This window comes from Marmota marmota, unplaced genomic scaffold, assembly GCF_001458135.2.
Source record: "Marmota marmota marmota unplaced genomic scaffold, marMar, whole genome shotgun sequence".
Classification (NCBI taxonomy): domain Eukaryota; kingdom Metazoa; phylum Chordata; class Mammalia; order Rodentia; family Sciuridae; genus Marmota; species Marmota marmota.
The window spans coordinates 989,196-1,016,596 of record NW_025999880.1 but is presented as its reverse complement, the minus strand read 5'-3'; the positions used below and the strand labels follow the sequence as shown (position 1 = coordinate 1,016,596).

The following is a 27,401-nucleotide window of genomic DNA, read 5'->3' as shown; positions in this document are numbered from 1 at the left end:
AAAAAAAAAAAAAAAAAAAAAAAAAAAAAAAAAAAAGTTCTGGAGATGTGGTTAAGCACCCCTAGGTTCGATCCCCAGTATAGGGGATGGGGAGGGGAGCTAATATTGCAATTCCATCACCACTGGGAATAAAGTGTTTTTTTTACAAACTCCCTGCTCCACTTTGGTGCTAAAACCTAACAGATGAGACCTGAAAGAGATGAGCTGCCAATGGACTTTCATTTAGAAGGTAGGCTGAGGGCTGGGGATGTGGCTCAAGCGGTAGCGCGCTCGCCTGGCATGTGTGCGGCCCGGGTTCAATCCTCAGCACCACATACAAAAGATGTTGTGTCTGCCAAAAACTAAAAAATAAATGTTAAAATTCTCTCTCTCTTAAAAAAAATAATAATTATTAAAAAAAAAAAGAAGATAGAAGGTAGGCTGAAAATATACTGACAGATGAAGCCTATTTAGTAGAATTTGAAGCAGTGGTTCCCAGGAGGAAGGAACATCTGCCACAATGAAATCCATTATCCCTGTGGTTAGAAGGCAGAATTCTTCCACTTAAAGAGACAATCTCTAGGTTTTCCTTCTTCTTTCAATCATAATATCACTCAATTTGCAAAGTGTTTTTATACCCACTTTCTCATTTTTATTTGTTTCTGATCTTTATAACATCCTTGAGAAATAAGTATACGAAGTATTATTTGTACCATTTTCAGATTAAGAAAACCAAAACTCAGAGAATTTATGTACCTTGTCCAAAGTGAGATAAATTACTTATTTTCATCTGGGGTTTGAACCCAGGGCCTTGTGCATGAGAGGCAAGCACTCTACCAACTGGGCTATATTCCCAGCCATCATCTCTCTTATAAACATATATGTTATCACTTCATAATTTCTTTCATTTTTTTCCTTTGAACCTGTTGATTTTTAAGTTTATCTCTACCTCTCTGCCCACACTGTCTTCCTAATTCAACTGAAATCAGGAACTATTACTTGCCTGGTCTATGGCCACCAGCCTCTGAAGAACTATCATTTTCACATGGACTTAATTAGGACATGTGAGAGTAATTTAGAAAAGTCACATCGAATTTACAGACTTTAATAAGCAATTATATAAGACCATCAAAATGGACAAGAATCACAGTATCTGATTTGGATTAGGTCAATTCTGAAGGCACATGAAGCTATTAGTTCCAGATTACAGCCAGAATCCTTCTGCTCCTCATTATTTCCACTCCTAGACTGGATCACATCACCCCTCATTTGAATTTCTTTGACAGCCTCCTAGCAGGTTATCCAGCTTCTACCCTTGCCCCCCACAGACCATTTCCAACACAGCAGTCTAGTGATCAAAACAAACTTCTGTCATTCTTCTGCCCCAAATCTTACAATAGATCTTATTTCAATCAAATAAAAACCAAGATCCTTAAACCAGCTTATGAGTCCGTAAGTGATATTAACCCTTTTCTTGTGGAGCAATTGTCCCCCTTGCTGAATCCATGCCATCTCACTGGTCTTCTTGCTCTGCCTCTAAAATTGTAACATACCAGGCACATTCTGGGGCCCTTTCTCTCATTTCCCATATGCTTGGTTACTACTTCCCCAGGCATCTGTTCAGTGGATCCCCTCAACTCCTTCAAATCTTGGCTCAATTCTCAATTTCTTAAAGAAACAGTCTAGAATGCAGGTTGCCCATTTGCATCCCTCGAGCTTTGTTTTACGTGTTTTTTTTTTGGTAGCACTTATCGCCTCTTAACATACTATAATGTGTGTTATATTCATTGTTATCTGCTTCCCCCATCCCACCCCACAACCCTCCCTCCTCTTTGCTTGCTCTCTTGCTAGAATTCATCCAACAATATATAGAAAATACTGAAGCAGTGCCTGGCACATAATAGATATTCATTTTTGGACATCTGCTGAATAAATGATTGAGAAGTATGTGAACCTGGGTGGACTTTCCATCTTCCCATTCCTTTTGCTTTCCCAATTCCCTCTCACAGTAGTAAACCAAGGATGCACTAAACAGATTTGCAGCAGCCATTCAGGAAATTATAATATTGCACATCTTTGAACTTTGGAGTCACTTTTATTAAAGAAGGAAACTTCCAATACTGTTACACCCTCCACATTTATTATTATTACAGCTTTAAGAATGATAGGCAAATAAGATATGGCTTACTCTTTTACTCTGATCCTGTGTTAGTCAAAGGCCCCATAGGGACTTAATCCATATCTCTTCTTATCCAGATTCATAATCCTCATTTATTCTTGGCATTATTTTATACTCACACCCTAAACCTATGGACAGACAGGTCAATAGGGCCACAGTTAGAAGTTTATCAGGTAATTAGAACAAGGGTTTTGTCAGGTAATATCAAGGGTAGATAAAATTTTCTCTGAAAGTTGTCCTTTCATTGTTTCTTTTTGTTTTATAGCTTTTTTGCCAGGGATCTCCCAATGTAAGTTGTACCCCATGATGAGGACGTCATTAGAGACTTTTCCCATCACTACCACCTCCACAACTTCTGGGAATAAAGAAGAAGAGAAAACTACAAGTACTAGTGATTTTTCTAGCCCTTTGACACAAGGTACAGAATAAGCAGAAATATAAAACAAGAACGAAAGAAATACTTTTAGCCCCAACATCAGTATGGGTTCGTAAGATTTTCCTGGAGTTTGAGAAGTTAGACTTTACATTTAAAAAATCACTCAATTGGGGCTGGGGATGTGGCTCAAGCGCGCTCGCCTGGCATGTGTGCGGCCCGGGTTCGATCCTCAGCACCACATACAAACAAAGATGTTGTGTCCGCCGAAAACTAAAAAAAATAAATAAATATTTTAAAAAAAATCACTCAATTTTTTAATGTAAAAATTAGCTTCTCCATAAAAAAAGGTCCCAGAAATGTTTGTAGTTTGACGCCATCAATGAACCTTTACCTCCACACAAATGAGCTCATCTTGTAGCTAGCGTTGGGGATACAGTAAGTTCTGTTCATGTGATGGATAATTCTAGTCACTGCATGCATAGGTGGGTAATATTTAAATACTAAGCAATTATTTCAGTGGTGATACCAACCAACTGCATGTTTTCATCCTCATTGTTTTTAGAAACAATTCTCCCAGCCATGTGTGTTAGTGCACGTCTGTAATCCCAACTGATTCGGAAGACTGAGGCAGGAGGATCATAATTTTGAGGCCAGCCTCAGCAATTTAGGGAGACCCTATCTCAAAATAAAAAAATAAAAGGGGATGTGGATGTCCTTCAATGATAGAGTGCCCCTGGGTTCAACCCTCATCACCACACACACATACATATACACACTTGAAATAAAGAAAGAAAGAAGGGAGGAAGGGAGGGAGGAAGAAAATAAATAGAAAAAAGAAGAAAGTCCTCTCTAAATTTTCTAGTACTCAAGTTTTGTAAGATTTGAATTTTGTAAATCTGAATTACATCCTAGATTCTACCAAAGGAAAAGTAAATATGAGATTAGAAATAATAAAATGCACATGAGCCATTTACCCCAGATTTGATTTATTATCCAGAAGCAATGCCAATTCACCTTTGTTCCTCCTATAACCTACAAAAACCAAGAGAAGCACAGAAAAAAGGTGATTTTCTAATCCCACACAATGTGTCAGAGAAAGTGGGTAGGGACTCTGAGAAGACTTGAGATGGAAAGGTAAAGCTTAGAACTCCTTGTGCATTCAAGCCTTCTCTTCCTCTGAGAATGCAAGAATCAGCCCTACATGAAATGGAATCCCAAATACAGAGAAATGATTCGTTGGGTGTATGTTGCAAAAGAGGTTAGAGAAGAGACTATCGTGCCCATCCCACTCCTGATTCTGAGTCTAAAATGGAAATATAGCCTCTGCTTCTGAGTCAAGCTGGGTCCTTCTTAGTCTGGGAGCCAGGAGAACTTCAAGTCAAAGGGTCAATATACTCCCTTACTCAAATTCTCTCTCTCCATTTAGTCACAGATGAGGACCTAGCAAAAAGGCAGAAATGGAGTATTGTGGTCAAATTTCTGATTGCTGTCACCCTGTTGGTCACTGGAGTTGCCATTATGATATTTGTCATTTTTGAAGTCCCATGCCCTGTAAGTTTGCTGGTATACTGGGTCCTGGGACTTGATCTTTAAAGACCTCCTTCTGTTCCAAAGGCAGCTTGGTTTAGTGAGGAAAGCAGACGTTGGGGTTTTGATAAATCTGTCACTCACATTCATTAGCCAAGTGATTTGGTTAAAGTTGATTGACTTCTCCTACTATAGTTGCCTCATCTGCAAAATGGGACTCATTTTCCTTGCATGCAGTTATTCATGTTATTAGAGCTCCTGTGTGAGAGGCACTTGACACATAGGAGGCACTCACTCCATGTGAGTTCCTTTGACTACTGCAAGACATTCTCTAGGAAGGGTAGTTCTAACACAATGGTGGTATATACCTGTAACCCTAGCAACTCAGGGGGCTGAGGCGGGAAAATTGTAAATTGGAGGCTAGCCTCAGCAATTTAAAGAGAACCTGTCTTAAAATAAAAAATAAGAAGAACTGGGAGCTCAGTGGTAGAGCACTAGTACTACAAAAAGGAAAAAAGAGAGAAAAAAAGATGATTTCCTTTAAATGTTCTGGCATGAGGTTTGGAAGATAATCAAATGTTTATCAGCCATCTAACCAAAGTTGATACCAGAGGTGCTGGGGATATAGCTCAGTTAGTTGAGTGCTTGCCTTGCATGCACAAGGCCCTGGGTTCAATCCCTAGCAGCACAAAAAAAGAAAAAGAAAGTTGATATCAGTCATTTTTCTCCTTCAGAGTCGATGCCTGGGAGCCAGAAGACTGTGCCAATGCCAGCAGTTGTGGAGAAGGCAAAAGAAAAGAGACCAGCACCCTGGGGCAGCTGAATCCCAGGCAGATTCTCAGCCTGAGAAGGGAGGTGTTCACTGTGTGGTTTATGTCATTTGTTTAGAGAAAACAGGATTAACATATAAGTGCAGGGAGGTTGGGAACTGCTTTAGTTATAAAGCAAAAGTGGGTAATTTTTCTATATGTCAGATATCTGTACTGCTATTTTCCTAACATCAGTCCACTCATAATCCAATGAGATACTTACTGAAAATACATACTTCTGGGGACAGATAAACTGAATCACAATGTCTAGTGGAGCCAGGAATCTTTTTTTTTTTTTTTTTTTTTTTTTTTGAGACAAGATTTTGCTATGTTGTCCAGGATGGTCTCAAAATCCTGGATTTGACAAGCATGGTAGTGCATGCCTGTAATCCCAGCAGCTTGGGAGGCTGAGGCAGAAGGATAGCGAATTCAAAGCCAGCCTCAGCAAAAGCAAGGCACTAAGCAACTCAGTGAGACCCTGTCTCTAAATAAAACACAACAAATAGGGCTGGGGATGTGGCTCTGTAGTTGAATGTCTCTGAGTTCAATCTCCAGTACCAAAAATTAAAAATAAAATAAAATCCTAGATTAAAGCCATCCTCCTGCCTCAACTTCCTGAGTAGCTAGGACCGTAGGGCTATGCCAGCATGCCTAGCTTAAGATTTTTTAAAAAGTTCCCTAAGTATAGGTGGATTTACTGTGAAATAAATGAAGCTTATGCTTCAGGACCCATGACCCTGTTCAAAGCCATGCATCTGATTATGTACTTTTAAAATTTGTATTGTTCTTCTTTAAGAAGGCTCCCCCAAATTGTAAAATCTTTAGAATTCACAGATGTATTCATCCTTTCCTTAGGTAACTCTTCTTTTTTTCCTTATGGTATTGGGGATTGAACCCAGGGTCCACGTATGCTAGATAAGAGCTCTATCAGTGAGTCATATCCCCAGCCCCAGGTGATTCTAATGTAAAGCAAAATTTAGGTACCACCACTCTTGAACACAGTTTGAAGACTTGGCATTGCAACTTTCTTCTTTTTCTTGTCTCTGGGTTTCCTGACACAATTATAAATTAATAGTGCCCTTTGGTTAAAACAGACACCATACCACTGGCTCAGCATGGAAACTTTTAAATATATTTCCTACCAGGAGTAGACTTGGCCTTTCAATATGAGATATTGATGGGCACCTTCTTCAAGACAAATAATGTTCCCTAAGGCAAACAGGCTTTAAACATTATTTTATTCACTTATTTTTATGTGGTGCTGAGGATTGAACCCAGGGTCTCACATGTGCGAGGCGAGCACTCTACCACTGAGCCACAACCCAGCCCCCTAGGCTTTAAAAATTAAACAAGGCTTTAAAAATTAAACTTTTGTAGAATTACAGCATTGATAATAGTCTCAAAGATTATCTAGTTCAGGATGGTACACATACTGCTACTCTTCCATTCTACATCAAGTGCATATGTCAATAATCAAGCACAGCACTCCTTCCACTCAGACCTGGCATTACAATCTTCCTTATCACAGTGCTACAGGCACCCACTGCCAATTTCTTGGTGAACTCTGGCCTAGGTTAATATTTTCTCCTAATATTAGGTGATAATCCTATACAAATAGCATGATTTTGTAATATGGTATAGCTTAGTTCTTTACTCCACATTATCATTTCTACTGAATATTGGCAGAAATAGGCTTGAAGGGGACAACAACATCCAGCTCAGAATTAGAGGTAATCACGTAGCAGCTACTTGGATTGAACTTCTATGAACGTAATAGGCTACTGAATGAAAAGGGGATGAAAACAGTAATAAGGTAGCAATTTTATACACATAATTTCATTTGTTTCTCACAAAAATTCTGGGAGGTAGCCAGGGTAGGTAGCTGATACTGATACTTAATTAGAAGGTTAGAGAGGATATGTGACTTTCTCAAGGTCACACACACTGGTAGAAACAGAACTAGAATCCATGTTTTTTAATTGCTACACTAATATTCATTAAATCCTTCATCTAGTCCACAAAATTTTACTGAACACCTGAGTGTCTGCTTCCCTGTTTTAAAGATTTTTACAATCTAATTGGAAAGAAAAATCTTTGATTAAAAAATCATAATTATGTTCATAACAGCATAATAGGCACTTAGAAAACTTGATGGCACCTGGGGTCAGCTATGGTGAGTGTGGAATGAGATTATTAAAAATATTTGGCCAGACCCAAAAATCTCTGTTCAAATCTCTGCCTCTTTTCAAAACAAAATGAGATTGTTTGGGCCTGATTCAGGAATGAAGCAGAATCCCTGAAGCATCTTGGATCCACCCCAGTTGCATACTTAGGGCCTTTTCCATTCAAGGCAAACAGATCAAGCAAGGGGTGAATGGCACTTTACTAGTGGGCTATAATTCTCATTCATATGTGCACCTTCTTCATACTTTCTATGTAATTATTGGGTAACGAAGAGGCAAAATGAAGTGTACTTGGAATTATATGGGGTTTTGTACTTAGCAATCCCTTTGTTGACATATGAAGAAATATTCCTTCACATCTTTCATTATCCTTTATATTTCCCTTCAATCTTTAGGTTGGACAAGACATTCCTAACTCATCAAATGCGAAGAAAACTACAGGAATTACTATTATGCACCAGACATACTTTTGAAAAATTCTGTTCTGAATGAATACACTATTTCTTCTCCACTCTTTCCTCCCTATTATTAGTCAATATGGGCAGTTTCTTGCCAGTGTTACATTTATATCTTCATGGGGTGGTGGGGCATTATCGTCAGTACTGCCAGGTCAGGGAAGGAAGAGCCTGGACTGAGCAGTTACCCTCACACTGCTACTGACGTTGCCACAAGCCTCTGTGATTCACTTTGGATGTCCATGAAAATGGATATCTTTCCATTCCATCAAATGAAAACAAAGGCCTTCCCTCTAAGTACTATGAATGGATCTTATTGCTCTCTTTGACAAAAGACTTAAACACAGCCTCCAAGAAACTGGGCAAGGCAGCTGGTAGTGTGGCATACATCCCAACTCCTCCGTTATCCTCACAACTGACTTCCTGCTCACTGGCTGTCATTGAGCTTACAAACTAATGTCCTGCTCTTCCAGAATAATGTCCACAGGTTTTATGATTTACCCTCTGCCACTGCATATGGCTATCAACACACTGGTGAAGGAAACTTGACCCTACTCATTCCAAAAGCCCTCCTCATAAGTCATTCCCAAGGGGCTTAGAGACTGCAGACTCAAGTGAAGTCTCCTCACAATCCAGAATTCCTAAAGTGGGTCTGATATATATTTTATTTTAGTAGTGTGATACATACAGTTTGGATAAGGATTCCAGAGCAGAATGATTATGACCACGATAGAGGCGCAGCTGTGATGGAGTCTGACCTGCCTAAGCAAGAGTTTCGTGAGAAAGTGGAAACAGCTGATCTTAAAGAAGTGTTTAAGTGGAAAAGGGAATGGTGGATGTTAGCCTGCTTCTTTTCATAAGATTCTGAAACCATTTCATTTTGGTGATATGTGCCTGCTTCTATGTAATTCTGTTTTCTTAGTTCTCTGGTAGAAGCCATACATACATTGTATTCTTCTTTCTTTCACTTCAAATACTGTCCAAAAAATGATTCTCAAAACTGTACTATAATAGCAGAGGAACAAGCTGAACCTGGAAGAGACAGAAGAGACAAAAGCGTGGGTGATGTCATGTTTTGGTGAAACTCTAAAGAATCTCTGAAGATCCACAGAGCATACTTGGAACATATGGCAGACAGAAAGGACAGAACACTGGTGTGGCCTTCGGATAAATACATTACACCCTGCCACTGAATCACAACATCACCTTAAGTTTATCCTGCCATCTCTTATTATTTAGTTCGACCATAAAATAGGAGGAAAGTGGGGCCGGGGATGTGGCTCGAGCGGTAGCACGCCCACCTGGCATGCGTGCGGCCCAGGTTCGATCCTCAGCACCACATACAAACAAAGATGTTGTGTCTGCCGAAAAAAAAAAAAATAAATAAATAAATATTTTAAAAAATTTAAAAGAAATAGGAGGAAAGTGCCTGCTTTTCCTGGGACCAATTGGGAGGATTATTAAAAACATGTTCTTAGAAGCTCTTGGTCTAGAATTAATGCCTGCATTCATCCCCACATGTCCCTGCCTTTCCCACCACAACTGAATGTCTCTTAATCTGGAAACATGAAATTTCCCAGAAGATGAAACCTGTGGCAAAGTCCATGCCTATCAACTCTTCTGCAAGAGTATAATTTGGACACTTGTATTGATTTTCTTTATAAAAATTCACTGAGTCAAAATTATGTATTTTGCTTTGGGAACATCTGTTTCCCATGGCAAAGCAAGATCTCCCTGTGGATTTTCTAACTCCCTAGACATTTAACAACTTTGAATCCTATATTCCCTCTCTAGTGGAGATTCTTGAAAAGTAAGAGATCAAAGAGATGGCAGTTCAGAAGGGAGAACTCCTATGGGGACTCTGGGATGTGGACTTTAGTCTCAGATTGCTTCAGAGCCAGGCACAATTCTCTGTGTCACCATTACAGATGCAACTTGATAAAACATTTCTATGTAAGTGCAAATTACTCCTCTGCAAAGTGTATGGTTCTTATTGCAAATTCTTTCTTACAAAGTTGTCATACTTTGTTTTTCTGATTATTAAAGTACATTCTCATTTTTAAAAATTTTGAAAACAATGGAAAGTATAAAGAATAAAGGATTAAAAGTTATACCTAATCTCTCCTTCTAGAGATAACCACTGCTGACAGTGATATATCTCTTTACAGAAAGTTTATAAATACATATAGATATGATAAAAAGACATATATATTACACAATATCATACTTTTCTTACTACTTTTAACCTGATTCCCCTTTCCAGTTAATGTATTATTACATATTTCCAATTGGCATATTTATTGTGTTTATATTCAAGTTTTCAAAGTTCCTAGAAGTCCTTCCAACTTTTCAAAGTGTCTATGTCACCCCAATACTTTTTTTAAATATTTATTTTTTAGTTGTAGTTGGACACAATATCTTTATTTTATTTATTTATTTTTATGTGGTGCTGAGGATCGAACCCAGGGCCTTGCATATGTGAGGTGAACACTCTATTGCTGAGTCACAACCCCAGCCCCCCTCAATACTTTTTTGATAGGTCCAAAGATTAAGGTATATATTTGCTTCGGCAAAGAAGGCACATTCACAAAACCTCTAATTTAAACTTTGAAGTTAGTGCTGAATGACATTAATGGCCACGATAGTATGGTTGTTTTAAAAGCATTCCTTGATTTAAAAAAATACTTAAAATATTCAACAATTTTATACATTTTGCCATTCTTCATTCTTTAGATATAACTGTGATCTCAAAAATCAGAGTGACCTAGGATTCTGGAAAGTGCTGAGCAGGCACTTAGTGTCTTTCCTTTTCTGTTTCCTAAGGTTAGTGCAAGCAAGGATAGGCTCAGAGGTGCCATCAGCCCTAATCATTCTCCACCCTTAACTACCCCTTCTTATTTTAGACCCCCTTTAAATACTGTCCATCATATTCTGACCTAGACCATTTCCCTTTGTGTCATTTTCCAAGGAAGAGTTGCTTTATGTATTTGTGACTAGGAGACAAAGAGAGTCCTATGGTCCTCCTTTCCCCTCCCACTCTCCAAAGGGATTTCATTTCCTGAATACACACAATGGGCCTCATGTTGCTTTGAGTTGCTATTCATTTTTTATGCATACTTTCCACGAAGCTGTAGTGTCTATATTAATTTGTCTATATTACTTTCTATGAGCAAAGTATCATGTTAATAGTAGACACTTAAATTATGATGATGTCACAACATCAAATGGTAGCTAAGGATAGCATAATGATTTTCTATAAGAGAATGAAGTAATTTCTATTTTCAGATAAAAGCTGCCATGGGTTGCTAGGAAGATGTAAATCAACGTGGACCCATACAGCAATTATTGACCCATACTGTAACACTTGAATGTGTCTCTCTAGATTTACATTCTTGTCTCTTAGGCTTTATATCTCTTCTTCTTTCTCTTCTCCCTTATTATTCCAACACTTTTTCCCCCTATCTTTTTCTTTTCCTTACTCTATGACTTGACTTACCAATCATCCAATCTATGGAAATTGATCCATTTTACATTGAAACTTCAGGTCCAAAAAGATTTTTCTTTTCTTCTTTTTGGTACTGGGGATTGATTCCAGGGTTGCTTAACTACTAAGCCACATCCTCAGCTTTTTAAAAAAATTTTATGTTTTTAATTTTGAGAAAGGGCCGTGCTACTTAGGGCCTTGCTAAATTGCTGAGCCTCCTGAGTTGCTGGGATTACAGGCATGCACCATTGCTGGAATTATATTGTGCCTGACTCAAAAAGTCTTTTCTTCTACCTAGCCCTCCTTCCTTTGGTACAGTTTAGCAATAGGTGCAACTTGGGAAGTTAGGAACTTTCCCTGGACTCATGAATTTGCGCCACCCAGTGGTTTAATCTGATAACTGCATTCTCTGAAAAATCAGTAGTGGGAATTAATAAATGCAGCATAAATAAATCATGACAAATATAAAGCCTGAATTACTGCATAATGGGAAAAATGCATAATAAGAAAATTTCATTATATTTTTAAATCCCATTTACTAAAACTTAGGATGGAAATGCTATGTTTAGAGGCTTGATGTTATGGTCTCCACTGAACAAGATGATAAATAAACAGTTCAGGCTATAGAGTAAAGCCCTTACTGCCTCTAGAAGAACCAAACATTCTATGGAAGAGACACATAATTTGAAGACTCATAAATTGCATATATGATAGTATCAGATAATAGTTTATTTTTCTACAATGAATATTCTTGGATGTATTTATGTCTAGAACATATATGCCAAGGAGTTAATGGGTTGTAGGATATAAAAATGTGTGTGTGTGCACATGTGTGTGTGTGTATGTGTATACACACACACACACATATTCACCTTCACTAGATTGCAATTGGCTTTCCAAAGTGGTTGTACCAAATACAGAACCACTAGAAATAAAGAAATTGCCCATATTCCACATTCTCCCTAATTTGAAAATCTCAGACTTAATTTTTTCTCCCAATCTGATGGCTTTGAAGTCCTATTATTGTTCTTACATTAATTTTCTTCCTTAATGGTGAATTTGAGTACCTTTGCATATATTTATTTGATTTTAGACTTTTTTCTTGCTTATAACCACTCCCTATTTTTCTACTGAGATCTTTTGTTAATTAAATTTTTTTAGATATACATGATAGTACTGTGTACTTTGACATATTATACATGCATGGAGTATGACTTATTCTAACTAGGATCCCATTCTTGTGGTTGTACATGATGTGGATTTTCACTGGTGGTGCATTCATCTATGAATGTAGGAAAGTTATGTCCAATTCATTCTATTGTCTTTCCTATTTCCATCCCGCCAACCTTCTCTTAATTCATTCCCCTTTGTCTAATCCATTGAACTTCTAGTCTTCTCTGATCCCCTGTGTGTTAGCATCCTCATATCAGAGAGAACATTCTGCCTCTGTTTTTGCGGGGGATTGGCTTATTTCACTTAGCATGAGAGTTTCCAGATCCATCCATTTACTGGCAAAAGTCATAAAGTCATTCTTTTATTATGGCTGGATAATATTCCATTGTATACATATACCACATTTTCTTTATCCATTCATCTGTTGCAGAGCATCTATGTTGATTCTATAGCTTAGCTATAACAAATTGAGCTGCTATAAACATTGTTGTGGCTGCGTCACTGTAGTATGCTGATTTTAAGTCCTTTGGGTATATACTGAGGAGTGGGATAACTGGATCAAATTTTGGTTTCTTTCCAAGTTTTCTGAGGAATCTCCATACTTCTTTCCAGAGTGGTTGCACCAATTTGCTGTCCCACCAGCAATGTGTGAGTGTGCCTTTTTCTCATATTCTCTCCAACATTTATTATTACTTGTATGCTTGATAATTGCCATTCTGACTAGACTGAAATGAAACCTCAGTGTAGTTTTAATTTGCATTTCTCTAATTGCTAGAGATGTTGAATGAGTTGTTAGTCTTTTTCTTGTAGAAGTCTTATAATCCTGAATATACTCCTGGACAGTAATCCTTTGTTTGTGAAATATGTTACAATCTAAAGTATATTTCTAACACTCTTTCTCAACATGTGGATTTACAATGAAATAAAAACTTGTCAGGCTCTAAGGTTATGGGAGTACCACAGGCTCCACAAATTTGTTTTCATTTTGATTTCTATGGTTGCATTAAAAAAAAAAAACATATTGATTGTTATGTCTAAAAATCCTACAAAACCAAACATAAACTGGGGCATAAAGGCACACACCTGTAATCTCAATGACTGTGGAGGCTGCAGGTTTGAGACCAGGCTGAGCAATTTAGTGGGACCTTGTCTCAAAATAAAAAATAAAAAGGGATAGGAATGTAGCTCCGTGGCACAGTGCCCTGGCTTCAATAACTAGTACTGCAAGCAAGCGAACAAACAAAAGACTCCCATAAACCAGGCAGGGTGATGCAGCCTGTAATCCCAGTTACTTGGAAAGCTGAGGTAAGAGGATCACAAGTTCAAGATCAGCCTTAACAATTTAGTAAATACCCCATCTCAAATAAAGTAAAAAGTACTGGGGATGTGGCTCAGTAGCAGAGTATTTGCCTACCATGTAGGAGGCCCTGGGTTCAATTCCCAGCACTATAAAATATAAAACATATTTCTTAAGAAAACTTCAAGGACTTACAGTTTGTTTTTATTTTTAATTGACATATGAAAAATGTACATATTTATGGGATACATTATGATATTTTGTTATATTATGCAATGTATAATGACCAAATCAGGATACTTAGAATTTCTATCACCTTTCCATTGACCTTTTTTTGTGTGTATAGGGAAGGTTCAAAATTCTCTCTTTTAGCTACTTTGAAATATAGTAATTTGTTAACTATAGCCATCCCATTATGCTATCGAATACTAGAACTTATTCTTCCTAACAGTAATTTGATTCCTAATATCCATCCTTTTCCTTTCCCTCTTTTCCCTATCCTTTCAAATTTCTGTGATCTCTATTCTACTCTCTACTTCTATAAGATCAACTTTTTTTTTTTTAGCTTCTATATATAAGTGAAAGTCTCCCATCTTGAGGAATTCTGCTTTGTCAATATATACATGACAAAATGAGGGAGTTGGGTTGCCATCACATTCAAACCGTATTCAATTCTTTTTTTGGTGGGGTAACTGATGGGAATTGAACCCAAGTGTGTGTGTGTGTGTGTGTGTGTGTGTGTGTGTGTGTGTGTAATATATATATAATATATATATTTAGATGTTGATAGACCTTTATTTTATTTATTTATATGCGGTTCTGAGAATTGAACCCAGTACCTCACATGTGTGAGGCAAGCACTCTACCACTGAGCCACAACTCCAGCCCCAGGGGTGCTTTTACATCCCCAGCTCTTTTAATTTTTTATTTTGAGACAGAGTTTCACTAAGTTGTCCAGGATGGCCTCGAACTTGTAATCCTCCCATCTCAGTCTCCCAAATCATTGGGATTACAGGTGTACATCACTGAACCTAGCCTATTCTATTCTTTATAGAAGCAAGAGAAAAAAAGCAGTTGTCAAAAATTACTAGTATTTCCAGGCATGGTGATGCATAACTGTAATCCAACAACTCAGAAGGCTGAGGCAGGAGAACTGCAAGCTCAAGGCCAGCCTCAACAATTTAGTGAGGCCCTAGGCAAATCAGTGAGACCCTGTCTCAAAATTTTAAAAAGGGGCTAGGGATATAGCTTGGTGGTACAGTGTCCCTGAGTTCAAGCCCCAGTATGCCTCCCCCCACCAAAAAAAAAAAAAAAATACTAGTGTCTGTCATTGTCTTACTTGGAAATTAAGTTAGCTTAGTAACGCCCAGGTTCAATTTCAGAACAATTTATTTAGATACTCTTTTCCTAGACATCTATGAATACTCCATAGTGTTAAAAAGAATTGCAAGATGCAGCAATGTCTGCACCCTTGGCACTATCCCAAAACAATGAGAGCTGGGTGGGGTGGTGCATGCCTGTAATCCTAGAGGCTCCTGAGGCTGAGACAGGAGGATCGAGAGTTCAAAGCCAGCCTCAGCAACCGTGAGGTACAAAGCAACTCAGTGAGACCCTGTCTCTAAATAAAAAATATGAAATAGGGCTGGAGATGTGGCTCAGTGGTCTAGTGCCCCTGAGTTCAATCTCTGGTACAAAAAAAAAAAAAAAAGGCACCATAGCAGGCTCTGGCGTTAAGCACCTTTAGTCCCAGCTCCCCAGGAGACTGAGGCAGGGGAATCACTTGATAAACCCAAGAGTTTGAGACCAGCCTGGGCCACACAGTAGTGTCCCAACAAAACAAAAGAAAGCATGCTGGAGTTGTGGCTCAAAGGTAGAGTGCTTGCCTAGCATGCATGAGGCACTGGGTTGGATCCTCAGCACCATATAAAGTAAAATAAAGACACTGTGTCCACCTATAACTAAAAACAAACAAACAAAAATCCAGAAAGCACAAACCTCAGTAGCATAAGGTTTGCCAAACATTATTGTCAAAGGGCAGTGAAGATAAACTTTGGCAAGATACCACCTGCCACATCAATGTCACAGTTAGGGAAATCTGGTGACCCCCTTGCAGTGATATTCACCTTTTACTCCTGAAGCCTCCTACTCCTATCTAGAAAGGAAACTATCTGATTTACATCTCTCTGCTTCAATGAAATCCTTTCACTCCAATGTACTCATTCTTCCTGGTGGATTAATTTTAAGCCTTTTATCTCTAACTGTAGATAATAGCTAACAATTGATGCACATTTACTTTGTAACAACAAAAGGCTTGACCTTCCGCTGAAACAATGTCAGGGAAACAAACCAGTAGGGTTAGGGAATGTCATCATTGGCCTGAACAGTAACCTCTGCCTAGGTCTCCCCACACACTCCTAACTGCCTTTAATCTGCACACAGTTCTCCATACCAGAGTGAACTTTTCAAAATGCAAAATTTGATCTTGTTGATTTTCTGCTAAAAACCATTCAGCAACTTCCCACTCTATCAGAATGAAGTCCCAAGTCCTCAGAAGACTGCCAAGATAGCAGATTATCTGAACTACCTCTTTTTCTAGGCTCCTCTCCTCTCTTCCCTTCCTTCACTCTGTGCTCAGCTATAGTCCACCAGTGTCCTTTCTTGCCTCAGGGGCTATGTTGTTTTGTCAGTCTACCTAGAACAGTGTTTCTACTCCTTCATCCCACCTTAACTACTGCCTGGCTCAATGTCACCCCCTTGATGTGACCTCTCAAACTCTATGTCAGGTTTTCCTATTATTTTCTCCTTCTTTCTTTCTTTCTTTTTTTTTTTTTTTTTTGTATATTGGGGACTGAACTCAGTAGTGTTTTACCTAACTACTACTCATCCTTTTCATTGGAAGCAGGGTCTTACTAAATTGCTAAGGCTGGCCTTGATCTCCTACCTCAGCCCCACCAGCTTCCAAATATACCTTTTTATAGTATAAATCTTTTTATGGTATTCATCTATTTGTAATCATATATTTCCATAGTATTTGATTGATGCCTATCTCTCATCTAGAGGTAAACTACATTGAGGGCAAGTAGCACATCAGTTTTCCTTTCTTTGTATCCCTAGACCTAGGGCTGTATTTCACTTGTAGGGACTTAGTAAATAACTGCCCTAAAGGAAAGAAGAGATTGATGGGGTTAGGTTGGTCCTTTTCCCGGGATCTCTTTAAAAAGTTTCTCAAATACCAGAAATTTAGAAACTATTTCTTTGTTCCCTTCCTTCTTTTAACACTAGTCAACTGGCTACCCTGCCTGGCCTTTATTTCAACTTTCTGAGGTAGCTACAATTATTATCTGCATTTTATAGATGAGAAAAATTTAGAATTGGAAGCTTTTCCAAGGTTCTAGAGTTAGTGACTTTGAGCTAGGATTCCAACAAATAGCTGACCTCAAATCTCTATGCTTTTAATCACCACTCCTGAGCTCTAATTGATCTTTCATTTATATTTCTCTTGATTGGATGATCTCTTATCTATTCCTAAACATTCCTTTATAATGTTTTATCCAGATATTGTTTATGTTAATGAAGCCGGTACAGCCAATGTCCCTCATTTTAGCCACAAGTAAAAATAAAACTAAAGGAACAGTGTTCTATTGCACATACTTGTACATGAATGACTATTAGCTGCTAATGAAAATTAGAACTTTTCTCAGATCTTCTGACAAGTTTTTTTTTTTTTTGTTAGTCTTAAAATGCTTTTTGGGGGGTTGGGGTTATAGCTTGGTGGTAGAGCGCTTGCCTAGCATGTGTGAGGCACTGAGTTCAATCCTCAGTACAACATAAAAATAAATAAATAAATAAATAAAATAAAGGCATTGTGTCTATCTACAACTAAAAAAACACATTTTTTTTAAAAAATGCTTTTTCTTCATGAAGTCGTCTTTGGAATTAGTCATCATTCTCACCATGTTTGTCATCTTGACTCCAAAGCTAATATTCCTCTTCTTTTGGTTCAGACCCTCAGACTTTTAAAAGTAGCATCAAATTAAGGAAAGGTAATTTTCCCACAGTTCAGCTCTATGAAAAACTTCCATCTCCCATCGAAAGTCAGAGTCCAAGTAGAACTTCTGGGCCGGTTGGAAAGTCATTATAGATACTTATATTGGGTGATCTTTCTTATTACCACCAGCCTGAAAATGTAGCCCTGAAAAAGGTGGGCTCTCTTTGTACATGTGTAATTTTTAAGGAGAGGGCAATATGCTCACCAAAAATCGGCATGATGAAAACAAACAACTGTGAATAACGAACACAAGAATTCAAATTACCAGATGTTTCAAAGAGATGAGAGCTAGTTTTCAATTCCATTTTGAATACCATATTACTAAAGAACTATTTATTTATTTATTTTTTAGAAAGAGAATTTTAATATTTATTTTTTAGTTTTCGGCGGACACAACATCTTTGTTTGTATGTGGTGCTGAGGATCGAACCCGGGCCGCACGCATGCCAGGCAAGCGCGCTACTGCTTGAGCCACATCCCCAGCCCACTAAAGAACTATTTTAAAAAATTTTTTTTTAGTTGTCAGTGTACCTTTATTTTATTTATTTATATGAGGTGCCAAGGATCAAACCCAGCACCTCACACATGCTAGGCAAGTGCTCTACCACTGAGCCACACCCCAGCCCCTAAAGAACTATTTTTTAAAATAAAAAAGGATTGAGGGCAAAGAAAAAATAAAAAGAATATCTAAACCATTGGATGACACCCATTTGTTCCTGATAAACTTTAATCATATCTTTTTCCTCCAAAATCCCAGTTCTTTTGGAATATGATTATCAACAATTCTCTGACCTTCAAAGAGAAACCTGAGTGAATTCATTTGGCCCCATCTTTGACAGTATGATTCTTGGTAGTTTCTTGGGACGTGTTGTCATTTTCACTTTGAAGTGAATCTCACTGCTGCCCAATGTCTTTGAGTTTAATGTATTCTCCTTCCTTCTTATCCCCCAAATCCTCGGTTGAACATTTTGCCCCCTGGTCAGACATGGTGACAGAGGAAGGAATCTACACAGCAGTGGCTTCAGGTAGGCGAACCTGGTTCCAGGGTTTACCTAGAAGCCCTTTTTATTAGAAGATTAGCCTTTACAATATTAACTGCAAACATTTTTCCCATTTTGTCATTTATGTTTCAACATTACTTAAGGAGGTTTTTTAGTACTTTTACTGCTTGCTGGATACACACACATACACACACACACACACATATATATATATATCCCTCCCCTCAGTACTGGTGATTGAACCCAGGGACACTCTGCCACTGAGCTACATCCCCATGCCCCTTTTAATAAACTTTTTTATTGTACTGGGGATTGAACCAGGATTGTTTAGCTAGTGAGTCATATTCTTGGCCCTTTTTATTTATTTATTTTTATTTTGAGATAGGGTCTCAATAAGTTGCTTAAGGCCTCACTAAGTTGCTGAGGTTGGCTTTGAACTTGAGATTATAGGCATGTGACACTGAGGGCCACAACTCGCCCCTCCCCCCAGCCTTTTTTTTTTTTTTTTTTTTTTTTTNTCCCTGAGTTGCCCAGGCTGGCTTTGAACTTGTGATCCCCCTGCCTTGGCCTCCCAAGTAGCTTGTATTACAGGTGTGTACCATGGTCCTTGGCTAGTTTTTAAATTTTTAGTTAAATATAAAATCCATTTGGAGTTTATCCTGGTGTGAGGTATACAGTTATTTTTCCCAGATGATTATCTAATTGTTTACATCAATTAGATAGCTCACTTTTATCAAATACGAAGTTCCTGTATGTATTTTGGTTTACTTCTAGATTTTCTATTCTATTTTACTAGTATGCTTGTCTATCCATATGCTTGTCCATCCTTATGCTGGTACTTTTTCTTTTTTTTCCAATTAAGTACTTTTATTAATTATTTTTTGCAGTGTTGGGATTGAACCCAGAGCCTCTTGCATGCTAGTTGAGCAGTCTATCTTTGAGCTTTAATTCCAATCCCATAATAACTACTTTTTTTTATCTTTGACATTTGTAGTATTTGGCACTATTAACCAATCCATTTTCATATATTCTCAGTGCTAGATTACTAAGTAAAATAAATATGTATTTTATCAAAATGGAGGTACCAAAGTAATGATAAGGATAATATAATCAAGGAGATCACCACAGGAAAAATCACCTTTGCTATACTTCCCTTACACCTATTTTATAGCTTATAATATTTTTATTTTAAATTTCATAGGAAGCACTATTTATTTATTTTTGCAGTGTAGGCAGTTGAACTCAGGGCTTGTGCATGAGAAGCTTGCATTCTATCACTGAGCAACAACTTTGACCCTACCATATTTTTTATTATTTAGAGCCTAAAGGTCTTAATAATGCTCTGTTTGATCAGAGCATCAAAATCATGCTCATCTTCATAATCATCTCTGCTGCCTGTCTCCTGCCTCCCACCTTTATTGCCATTTCTCTCAAATCTACTTCCCTTTTGAACTGTGGGCTCTTCCTCTATGTCTTACCTGTTATTGTCATGCAATTTTCTATTCTCCACTCTTCTTTCCCCTTCTTCCACTTAACAAGCTCAGCCAATCTCATACTCTGTTGTGGCTTCAGATTTTCTATGAACTTGTTGCTTACTATAATCTCTGACCTAGACATCTCTCTTGGTGTTTAAACATCACCTGTATAACCTACATGCACCTTAAACTCAACATACCCACAACAAAATTTGCTCTTTTCCACTCAAGTGTGGTCTTTGCCTTATGTCCCCTCTCTGGGTGAATAGCATTATTATCTACCCTGACAACCAAGATGAATTGAAAATTATCCTTAATCCTAATATATTACTTTTCTCCCCATAATAAATTTTTTCTCCCTTTTTTTTCTTTTTCTTTCCAGTACTGTGGAATGAACCCAGAGTACTTTACCACTAAGCTACATCTCCAGGCTTTTTTTTTTTTTTTTGGTACCGTGAATTGACCCCAGGAGCACTTAACCTCTGAGTCACATCCCCAGATCTTTTTTTTTTTTTTTTATTTAGGGACAGGGTCTCGCTAAGTTGCTTAGGGCCTCACTAAGTTGCTGAAGCTAGCTTTGAACTTGCAGTCTTCTTGCCTCAGTCTCCAGAACTGCTGGGATTACAGGTGTGTTCCACTTCTGTCAGAGGTAGTTCTAAAGCCCATGTTAGTGATATCATGCTCCAATTCAATGTTTCACTGGCTTCCTATGCAAAGCCCTCTTTGCTCTGATCTCTACCTGTGCTATTTCATGTATAGTAACTTTCCTTGCTCTTTTTTTCCTGTTCTTGAACCACAAAGATCAAACTAGCCATGCCATTTTATGCTTTTGGGTCTTTGATTAATTTGTTATTTCTGCTTGGAATTTCCTTCCCACTATTCTCCAAGACTTAACTTCTTACTTCCCAGAGGCTTACCATTTAGTTCCCCCTAAAATTAACTAATCCCTTCTTGAAGCCCTCAATGTCTCTATAACATTTCTATTAGATCATGTATTATCTTATATTGTAATTATTTATCCTCATCTATTTTTGCCATTGGAGTGAGCATCAGTAAAATGAGAGTAACACTACTCCTTTAAAGGAAGTTTTAAGGACTAAAATGGGGGGAATATATACAAAGGACCTGAATGTTAGCTATTTCTAGCACCAAATTGGGAAGGGAAACCTGCTGTGTCATTTTGAAGAGTATTTGTATAAGTTCATGATTAATAGTAAAGGGTTCCTTAAAAAAAAATTGTCTTTGGCATGATTATAGATTCTAGAAAACTAATAAAATGAATACACAAGTACTAAAAATGTGTTTGGTTGTGCAAAAATAACCAATTATAGTCATTTATGTAGACAGCTTAACATTTAAGGCCTAATTATCATGAAGCACCATAACAATTACACATATCATTAAATATGCATCAGATTAACCTTGTTGTAAATTTTGATTATAATAGTATTCTGTACTCCAAGAGCAGTCTTATAGTTAATTGCTCATAATCCATAAGTCTGTTCACTATTTACGTTAATTAAATGGAGCACTGCTCCTGAGTTTTTCTCCTCTGGAGGCAAAGCTGTCTTATCCATTCTAGATTGCAACTACACATATGTCCTGTGACCTGTGAGATAATGTACATTTTGTTTTCTGTAGTGAGAAAGAAGCTAAAGAAGAAAACAGCTAAAGAAATTCTGTTTAGGGGCTGGGGATACAGCTCTCAGTCAGTAGAGTGTTTGTCTCACATGTACAAGGCCCTGGGTTCAATTCCTAGCACCACACACACACACACAAAAAAGGGTTTCCAGGTAGGAGTTCCTGATTCAAGAAAAGAAAAGCTGCTAATAATGCTGAGCACTATTCAACCTATCCTAGAACAATCTCTATACAAGCCCCACAAGTGTGGAGCACTTCAAGAATTAAAATTAAAATGATTATTTGTTTTAAATATTTAAAAAATTGCATTTTATTTATTTCTTATTTTTTGCAGTGCTAGGAATCAAACCAAGGACCTTGTATATAAAAGGAATAACTGAGCTGCATCCCCAGCCCCCATCTTTTTAAGTACTTTTATTACTTTAATAGTTTGACTCCCACTATGAACTAGGAACTATACATACATAATCACATCTTTACAAACTCTTAGGTATTATTTTCATTTTATATATGATGAGAAAAAAGAAAGATAATAACTTGCCTAAATTATTGAGAGTGGTAAGGAGTGAAGACAGGGCTCAAATCTAGGAAAGCCTCAAAGCCCATGCTTTTGCAATTACATTAATCTAGGCCAGTTTCTTTACAAATATTTCAAACATTTATTGGGCACTTATTAGTTGCAAAAGATTATAGACTGTCACCAAATGATGCAAAATACTTTGGGAGCCTGTCACAAGGTGGAGGCCCTATACAGCAGGCTGAAAAGTATGCAGCTAAGCTGCTGAGCAGGCAAGTTTAAATTTTCTGATAAAACAGATCCATTCAGAGCTAAAACACTTTTAGTTCAACTAGATTTTTAGATTCTACCCAAAGTCTGGGAACCCATGAGACTGATCTCCTGTGCTTTTATGTGAATGAGAAAGATGTCAGTGAACTAAGGAAGAAGCAGGAGAGATAGGTAACAAAGGCCTGGATTTATGAAAGCTGTGTTTAATGGCCAAGACATTATGAAAATCCTAATATCTGCTAACTGTTTAGTTTCAAAAGTGAGAAGAAGTTTACTAGATACATTTGGGCAGATCTTTTTTAAATTTTTTTTATTTTTTTGCTTTTTACATTTTGCATTCTGTAAAAATATTTGTTTACTTATGAACTTATGGTATGTTTATTAAAAAGTTTATTTTTAAACTGACAAAAATCATACACACACACACACACACATATATAATATACAAAACAATGGTTTGATTATATGTATACATTGTGGCATAGATAAACCAACATATTAACACATCCATTACCTCACCACTTCATTTTTGGTGGCTGTGAGAACATTTAAGATCTACTCAGTAATTTTCAATAAAATGATTTGTTATTATTTGATGCATAACAGAACCTCTGAATTCATTTCTCTTGTCTAAATAAAAATTTGATCCTTTGGAGCTGTAATTGTAGCTCAGTGATAAAGCATTTGCCTAGTATGTGTGAGGCACTGAGTTTAATCCTTAGCACCACATATAAATAAATAAAATGAAGGTATTGTGTCCATCTTCATTAAAAAAAAAAAAATTGATCCCTTTGGCCAATATCTCCTCAATCTCTGCTCCCTCAGCCCTTGGTAACCACCTTTCTACTCTGCGTCTATGAGTTTGACTTTTTTAGATTTCACATACCAGTGAGATCATACAGTATTTGTCTTTCTGTGCCTGACCTGTTTCACTTAGCATAATGTCCTCCAGAGTGAGCTATGTTGTTAGAAATTATAGGATTTCCTTTTTAAGGCTAAATAGTATTTGTGTGTGTGTGGGGGGGACATTTTCTTTATATTTTCATCTGCTGACACTTAGGATGTTTCCATGTCTTGGTTATTCTGAATAATGCCTCAATGAACTTTAGAGTGCAGATATCTCAAAATACTGATTTCATTTCCTTTGGATATACACTCAGAAGTGGGATTGTTGGATCATATAGTAGTTCGATTTTTAATTTTTAAAGAACCTTCAGGCCAGTGAGGTGACACATGCCTATAATCCCAGCGGCTTGGGAGGCTGAGGCAGGAGGACTTCAAGTTTAAAGCCAGCCTCAGCAACAACAAGGCACTAAGCAACTCAGTGACACCCTGTCTCTAAATAAAAAATACAACAGAGGGCTAGGATGTAGCTCAGTGGTTAAGTGCCCTGAGTTCAATCCCTAGTACCAAAAAAAAAAAAAAAAAGAAACTCCATACTAATTTCCATAATGGCTGAACGAATTTATATGCCAACCAACAGTACACAAGAGATTCCTTTATCTCCAGATACTCACAATGCTACTTCTTTATTTTTTTAACCGATAACCACTCTAACAGGTATGAGGTGATATTTCATTGTAATTTGTGTTCCCTGATAATTAGAAATGTCATTTTTTATATTTTTTCACATGGTGCTGGGGGTCCTCCTGAATGCTGGAATTACAGGCGTGTGCCACCACGCCCGGCTGATGTGGATATTCTTTTTTTTTTTTTAATGTTTTTTTTTTTTTAAAGAGAGAGAGAGAATTTTTTTAATATTTATTTTTTAGTTTTTTTTTCAGCGGATACAACATCTTTGTATGTGGTGCTGAGGATCGAACCCGGGCCACACGCATGCCAGGCGAGCGTGCTACCGCTTGAGCCACATCCCCAGCCCCTGATTTGGATATTCTTAAAGTAAATTTTTGGCTTGAAAATGGCAAAAGGTGTTTTTTCAGATTTCCTTATAAAGATGTTTAGCTAGGGAACAGAAACTTAGTCATCTTGACTACGACAGATTAAACAGGGTGCACTGGAAGCATGTAAGAGATCTATTTAACTCAGACTTTGGGAGGTGGGTCAGAAGAGGTGTTCCAAAGGAAGTGATAGCCAAGTTGAGGTAGGCAAAAGAAGTTTGGAAATAAGAGTGCAAAGGAGAAAGGGAGCAAGTTAAGTCTAGCTGGAAAATGGAGTATAAGAGAGTAGTGATGAGAAAGAAAAATGAAGAAGGTAGATCCTAAAGGACCTTTTATAAAGAACAACACAAAAATGTATTGTGCAAACTGAGGCACTTTTAAGAGTGAGTCAAGGAAATATTAATAATTATATAGATACAGATGAGGTGTAAACAAGAAAATGCCTAAGCAAATCAGGTATTATGGTCACGTGCAGGTGCTTGGACCTCCAGAGAAAGTAGAGTGCATAACTTCTCTTCTATGCATCTTGCCTAAGTGACTTCATCTATACCTTTGCGTTTATCTATTCATTTCACAAATATTTGTTGAAGATTCATTTCTGGGTGCTGAGATTACTAAGAAAAGACACTGTCCCCAGGCTCTGTTTAGGGAAGACACAAAGAAACTATTCTATATTTATGTAGGTTTAGCCCTTACCTCTCCACTGAGCTAGTCTCATTTGTCATTTCCAGTTTGAAGGCAAAACACAGATCCAAAAATAGAACTTTAATTCATTTCTCCTCCAAATCTCTTTCTTCAGCTGGCCTTTCCCAAAATTCCCCTCACCTGGTCTAGTAAGTGATGCCACTATCACTCCATTGCTTAAGGTAAAAATTCAAAAAAGCACTGCCTCAATACGTGTTATTCTCCCTCTTAGTGTGCATTCTAATTTCTCCACATTTTTCTTAAGAACACTGACTAAATTGTCCTTAGAATTAATTCTAAGGAGGACTTAAAATCAACTGAAGAGGGAGGGTAATTTCCAAGCGTTTGAATTCTACGTTTTTAATGAACAGATTGGGATATTATGTGGGACTGTTTATTCCATAACAGTACAACATTGATGCCTTCAGTTAGTTAATAGTCATGACATGCAGATCTGGGCATATGCCCCAGCCAGACTAAAAAAAAAAAAAAATCTGTTTATGTGATACACACACACAAACATGTTTAAGTAATTAACTCTACTTTCAGGAAAAATTGAGAGTAGATGTAAAGGTATAGGTAAACCATCAGTATCAACAAGTTATTTTTTAATTAGCTGCTGTGTAAAAGTACAATTGATGCTTTACAAGGCAATTTCTATGTTTCTACCATCCATTCTCCACAACACTGCCAGAGTGATCCTTTTAAAGTAAATCTGATTATTCCTTTGGTCTCACTCTTCATGGCAACACATTCAAATAAAATCCAAGGTCCAATCATGGCTTACCAGATGGTACATAATCTAGCTCCTTGGCTGTGTTTTTCATCTTATTTGTCTAATTTCTATGCCACTCTGATCTCTTTGCTTCTCCATTCCAAACAAATCCCTATGTCAAGGCACTGCATTTACTGTTTCTTTTCTAGAATAGTTTCCCTCTAGAAATTCACTTAGCTTCCTTTCTCATTAAATGATTATGTTTTTGCTTATGTGCTGCTTCTGTTAAGAGGCCTTTCTTGTCCTCCCTAACTAAAAGAGAATCTCTGCATTACTCTTATCCCTTTATCCTGATTTATTTTTCCATAAAACCACATAAACGGGCATTATTATTTAGGAATATGTGTATTACTTGTCAATCTTCCCCCAAATAATACGAGCTCTATGAAATAGCGCCTTTGCTTTGCTCACTACTGAATTCCCAGCACCTAGTACAGTGTCTGCTCATTAAATATTTGTCAAATGAGCAAATAAGTATATATTCAGGATACATCAAATATAAAATATCGCATATTTATTTAAATGATGCATAGGAAAATGAATGGAATGGTATAAGTCAAAATTTAACTATTTAATATGGTGAGGTGGTTTTCGCAACTTTTGCTCATGAGTTTTCTTTCTTTTTTAACAAGCAACTTGTATTACATATAAAAAAAGAAGAAGAAGAAGAAGAAAAATGAATATAGGGGCCCATAGTTAGAAGTGTAATTGAATTCTAAGAGGTTGGGTGAATGTATCAGAGACATACTTCTGAATAAATAGTATTTGGTTAAGATAAACCATGGTTGGAAGCCCCTGTGCCAATACTTCCTAGCAGTGTGATTCCAAGTTACAAATATGCCAGTGCCTGATTATCTTCACCTGGAAAATGGGGAAAATAATGCCTACATCATAAAGTTGCTTTAAATGAGACCATATATGTAACCTGCTTTGTACAAATGCCTGGCATGCAATAAATCCTCAATAAATAGTAGTTACTATAATAACCACTGGTAGTAGTAATAAGAGATGTTGGGACATACCTAGCCCTCAAGATTGACATCAGAGTGGACCACCACATCCTCTCATCATTGCACCTCCATTTGGGCCTCTGAATCCCAAAGAGGGGATGGTTCTTTCCAAAGAAGACAATTTCGACGTTGCAGAAGCATCTAAAGGAAACGTGCCCTCTTCACCCCTGGAGCCATTCAGTCTGATCAATCCAAGAGCTGCACTGAGGGGCTGGGACTGGAGTGGCGGCCCGCTTCGCGGTCCTGGAGCCCGGTGCTTCAGCCTCAATTTCCTTGGCTGCAACTGGGGTGGGAGTGGGAATGTTAACACAAAACCCAGACTGCACCAGTCGGGCCTGTCTCACCCCGCTCCGGAGGGGACCAAACGGCACCACGAACAGGAAGCCTCTGGCGACGGGCCACGCGCCACTCGGGAAAAGTGATTATTGCTCAGATTCAACAGTCAGGCAAACGTCTTAGCCCCATCTTCCCAGTCCTCAAGCACCCGAACGGCAGCGGGTGCCAGGCGGGGCAAGGGGAAAGGACTGAAGGTGAGAGGGGCAGAGGCGTGGCGGGCGGGGCCGCCGTGGCCGGAGAGAGGGAGGGGAAGGAGGCGGCGGGCTCGAGCCTGCGCAGCCCGG

General features: G+C 37.8%; 1 protein-coding gene, 1 long non-coding RNA gene and 1 pseudogene across 4 annotated transcripts in view; 1 reads left to right on the top strand and 2 right to left on the bottom strand.

Annotated features, from left to right (window-relative positions):
• Positions 1 to 9,619, top strand: part of CUNH17orf78 (chromosome unknown C17orf78 homolog) — a 16,934-nt gene extending 7,315 nt beyond the window's left edge. The window contains exons 4-7 of one of the 3 annotated variants that reach the window (XM_015495349.2): positions 2,424 to 2,576; positions 3,961 to 4,085; positions 4,796 to 4,918; positions 7,449 to 9,619. In XM_015495349.2, the coding sequence (XP_015350835.1) occupies positions 2,424 to 2,576; positions 3,961 to 4,085; positions 4,796 to 4,918; positions 7,449 to 7,526 (479 nt within the window). In that variant the 3' untranslated portion in view covers positions 7,527 to 9,619. Of the gene's footprint in view, positions 1 to 2,423; positions 2,577 to 3,960; positions 4,086 to 4,795; positions 7,354 to 7,448 lie in introns of those variants that run through there. The other 2 variants (XM_015495348.2, XM_048787904.1) reach the window with 2 other exon arrangements.
• Positions 8,156 to 27,386, bottom strand: LOC125611982. The gene is made up of 2 exons (XR_007342216.1): positions 26,794 to 27,386; positions 8,156 to 8,540 (listed from the first exon to the last, which is right to left on the bottom strand). It is a non-coding gene; the product is annotated as an uncharacterized LOC125611982 (long non-coding RNA).
• On the bottom strand, positions 18,115 to 20,425 carry LOC125611981 (annotated as a pseudogene).
• Positions 27,387 to 27,401: the final 15 nt, after the last annotated feature.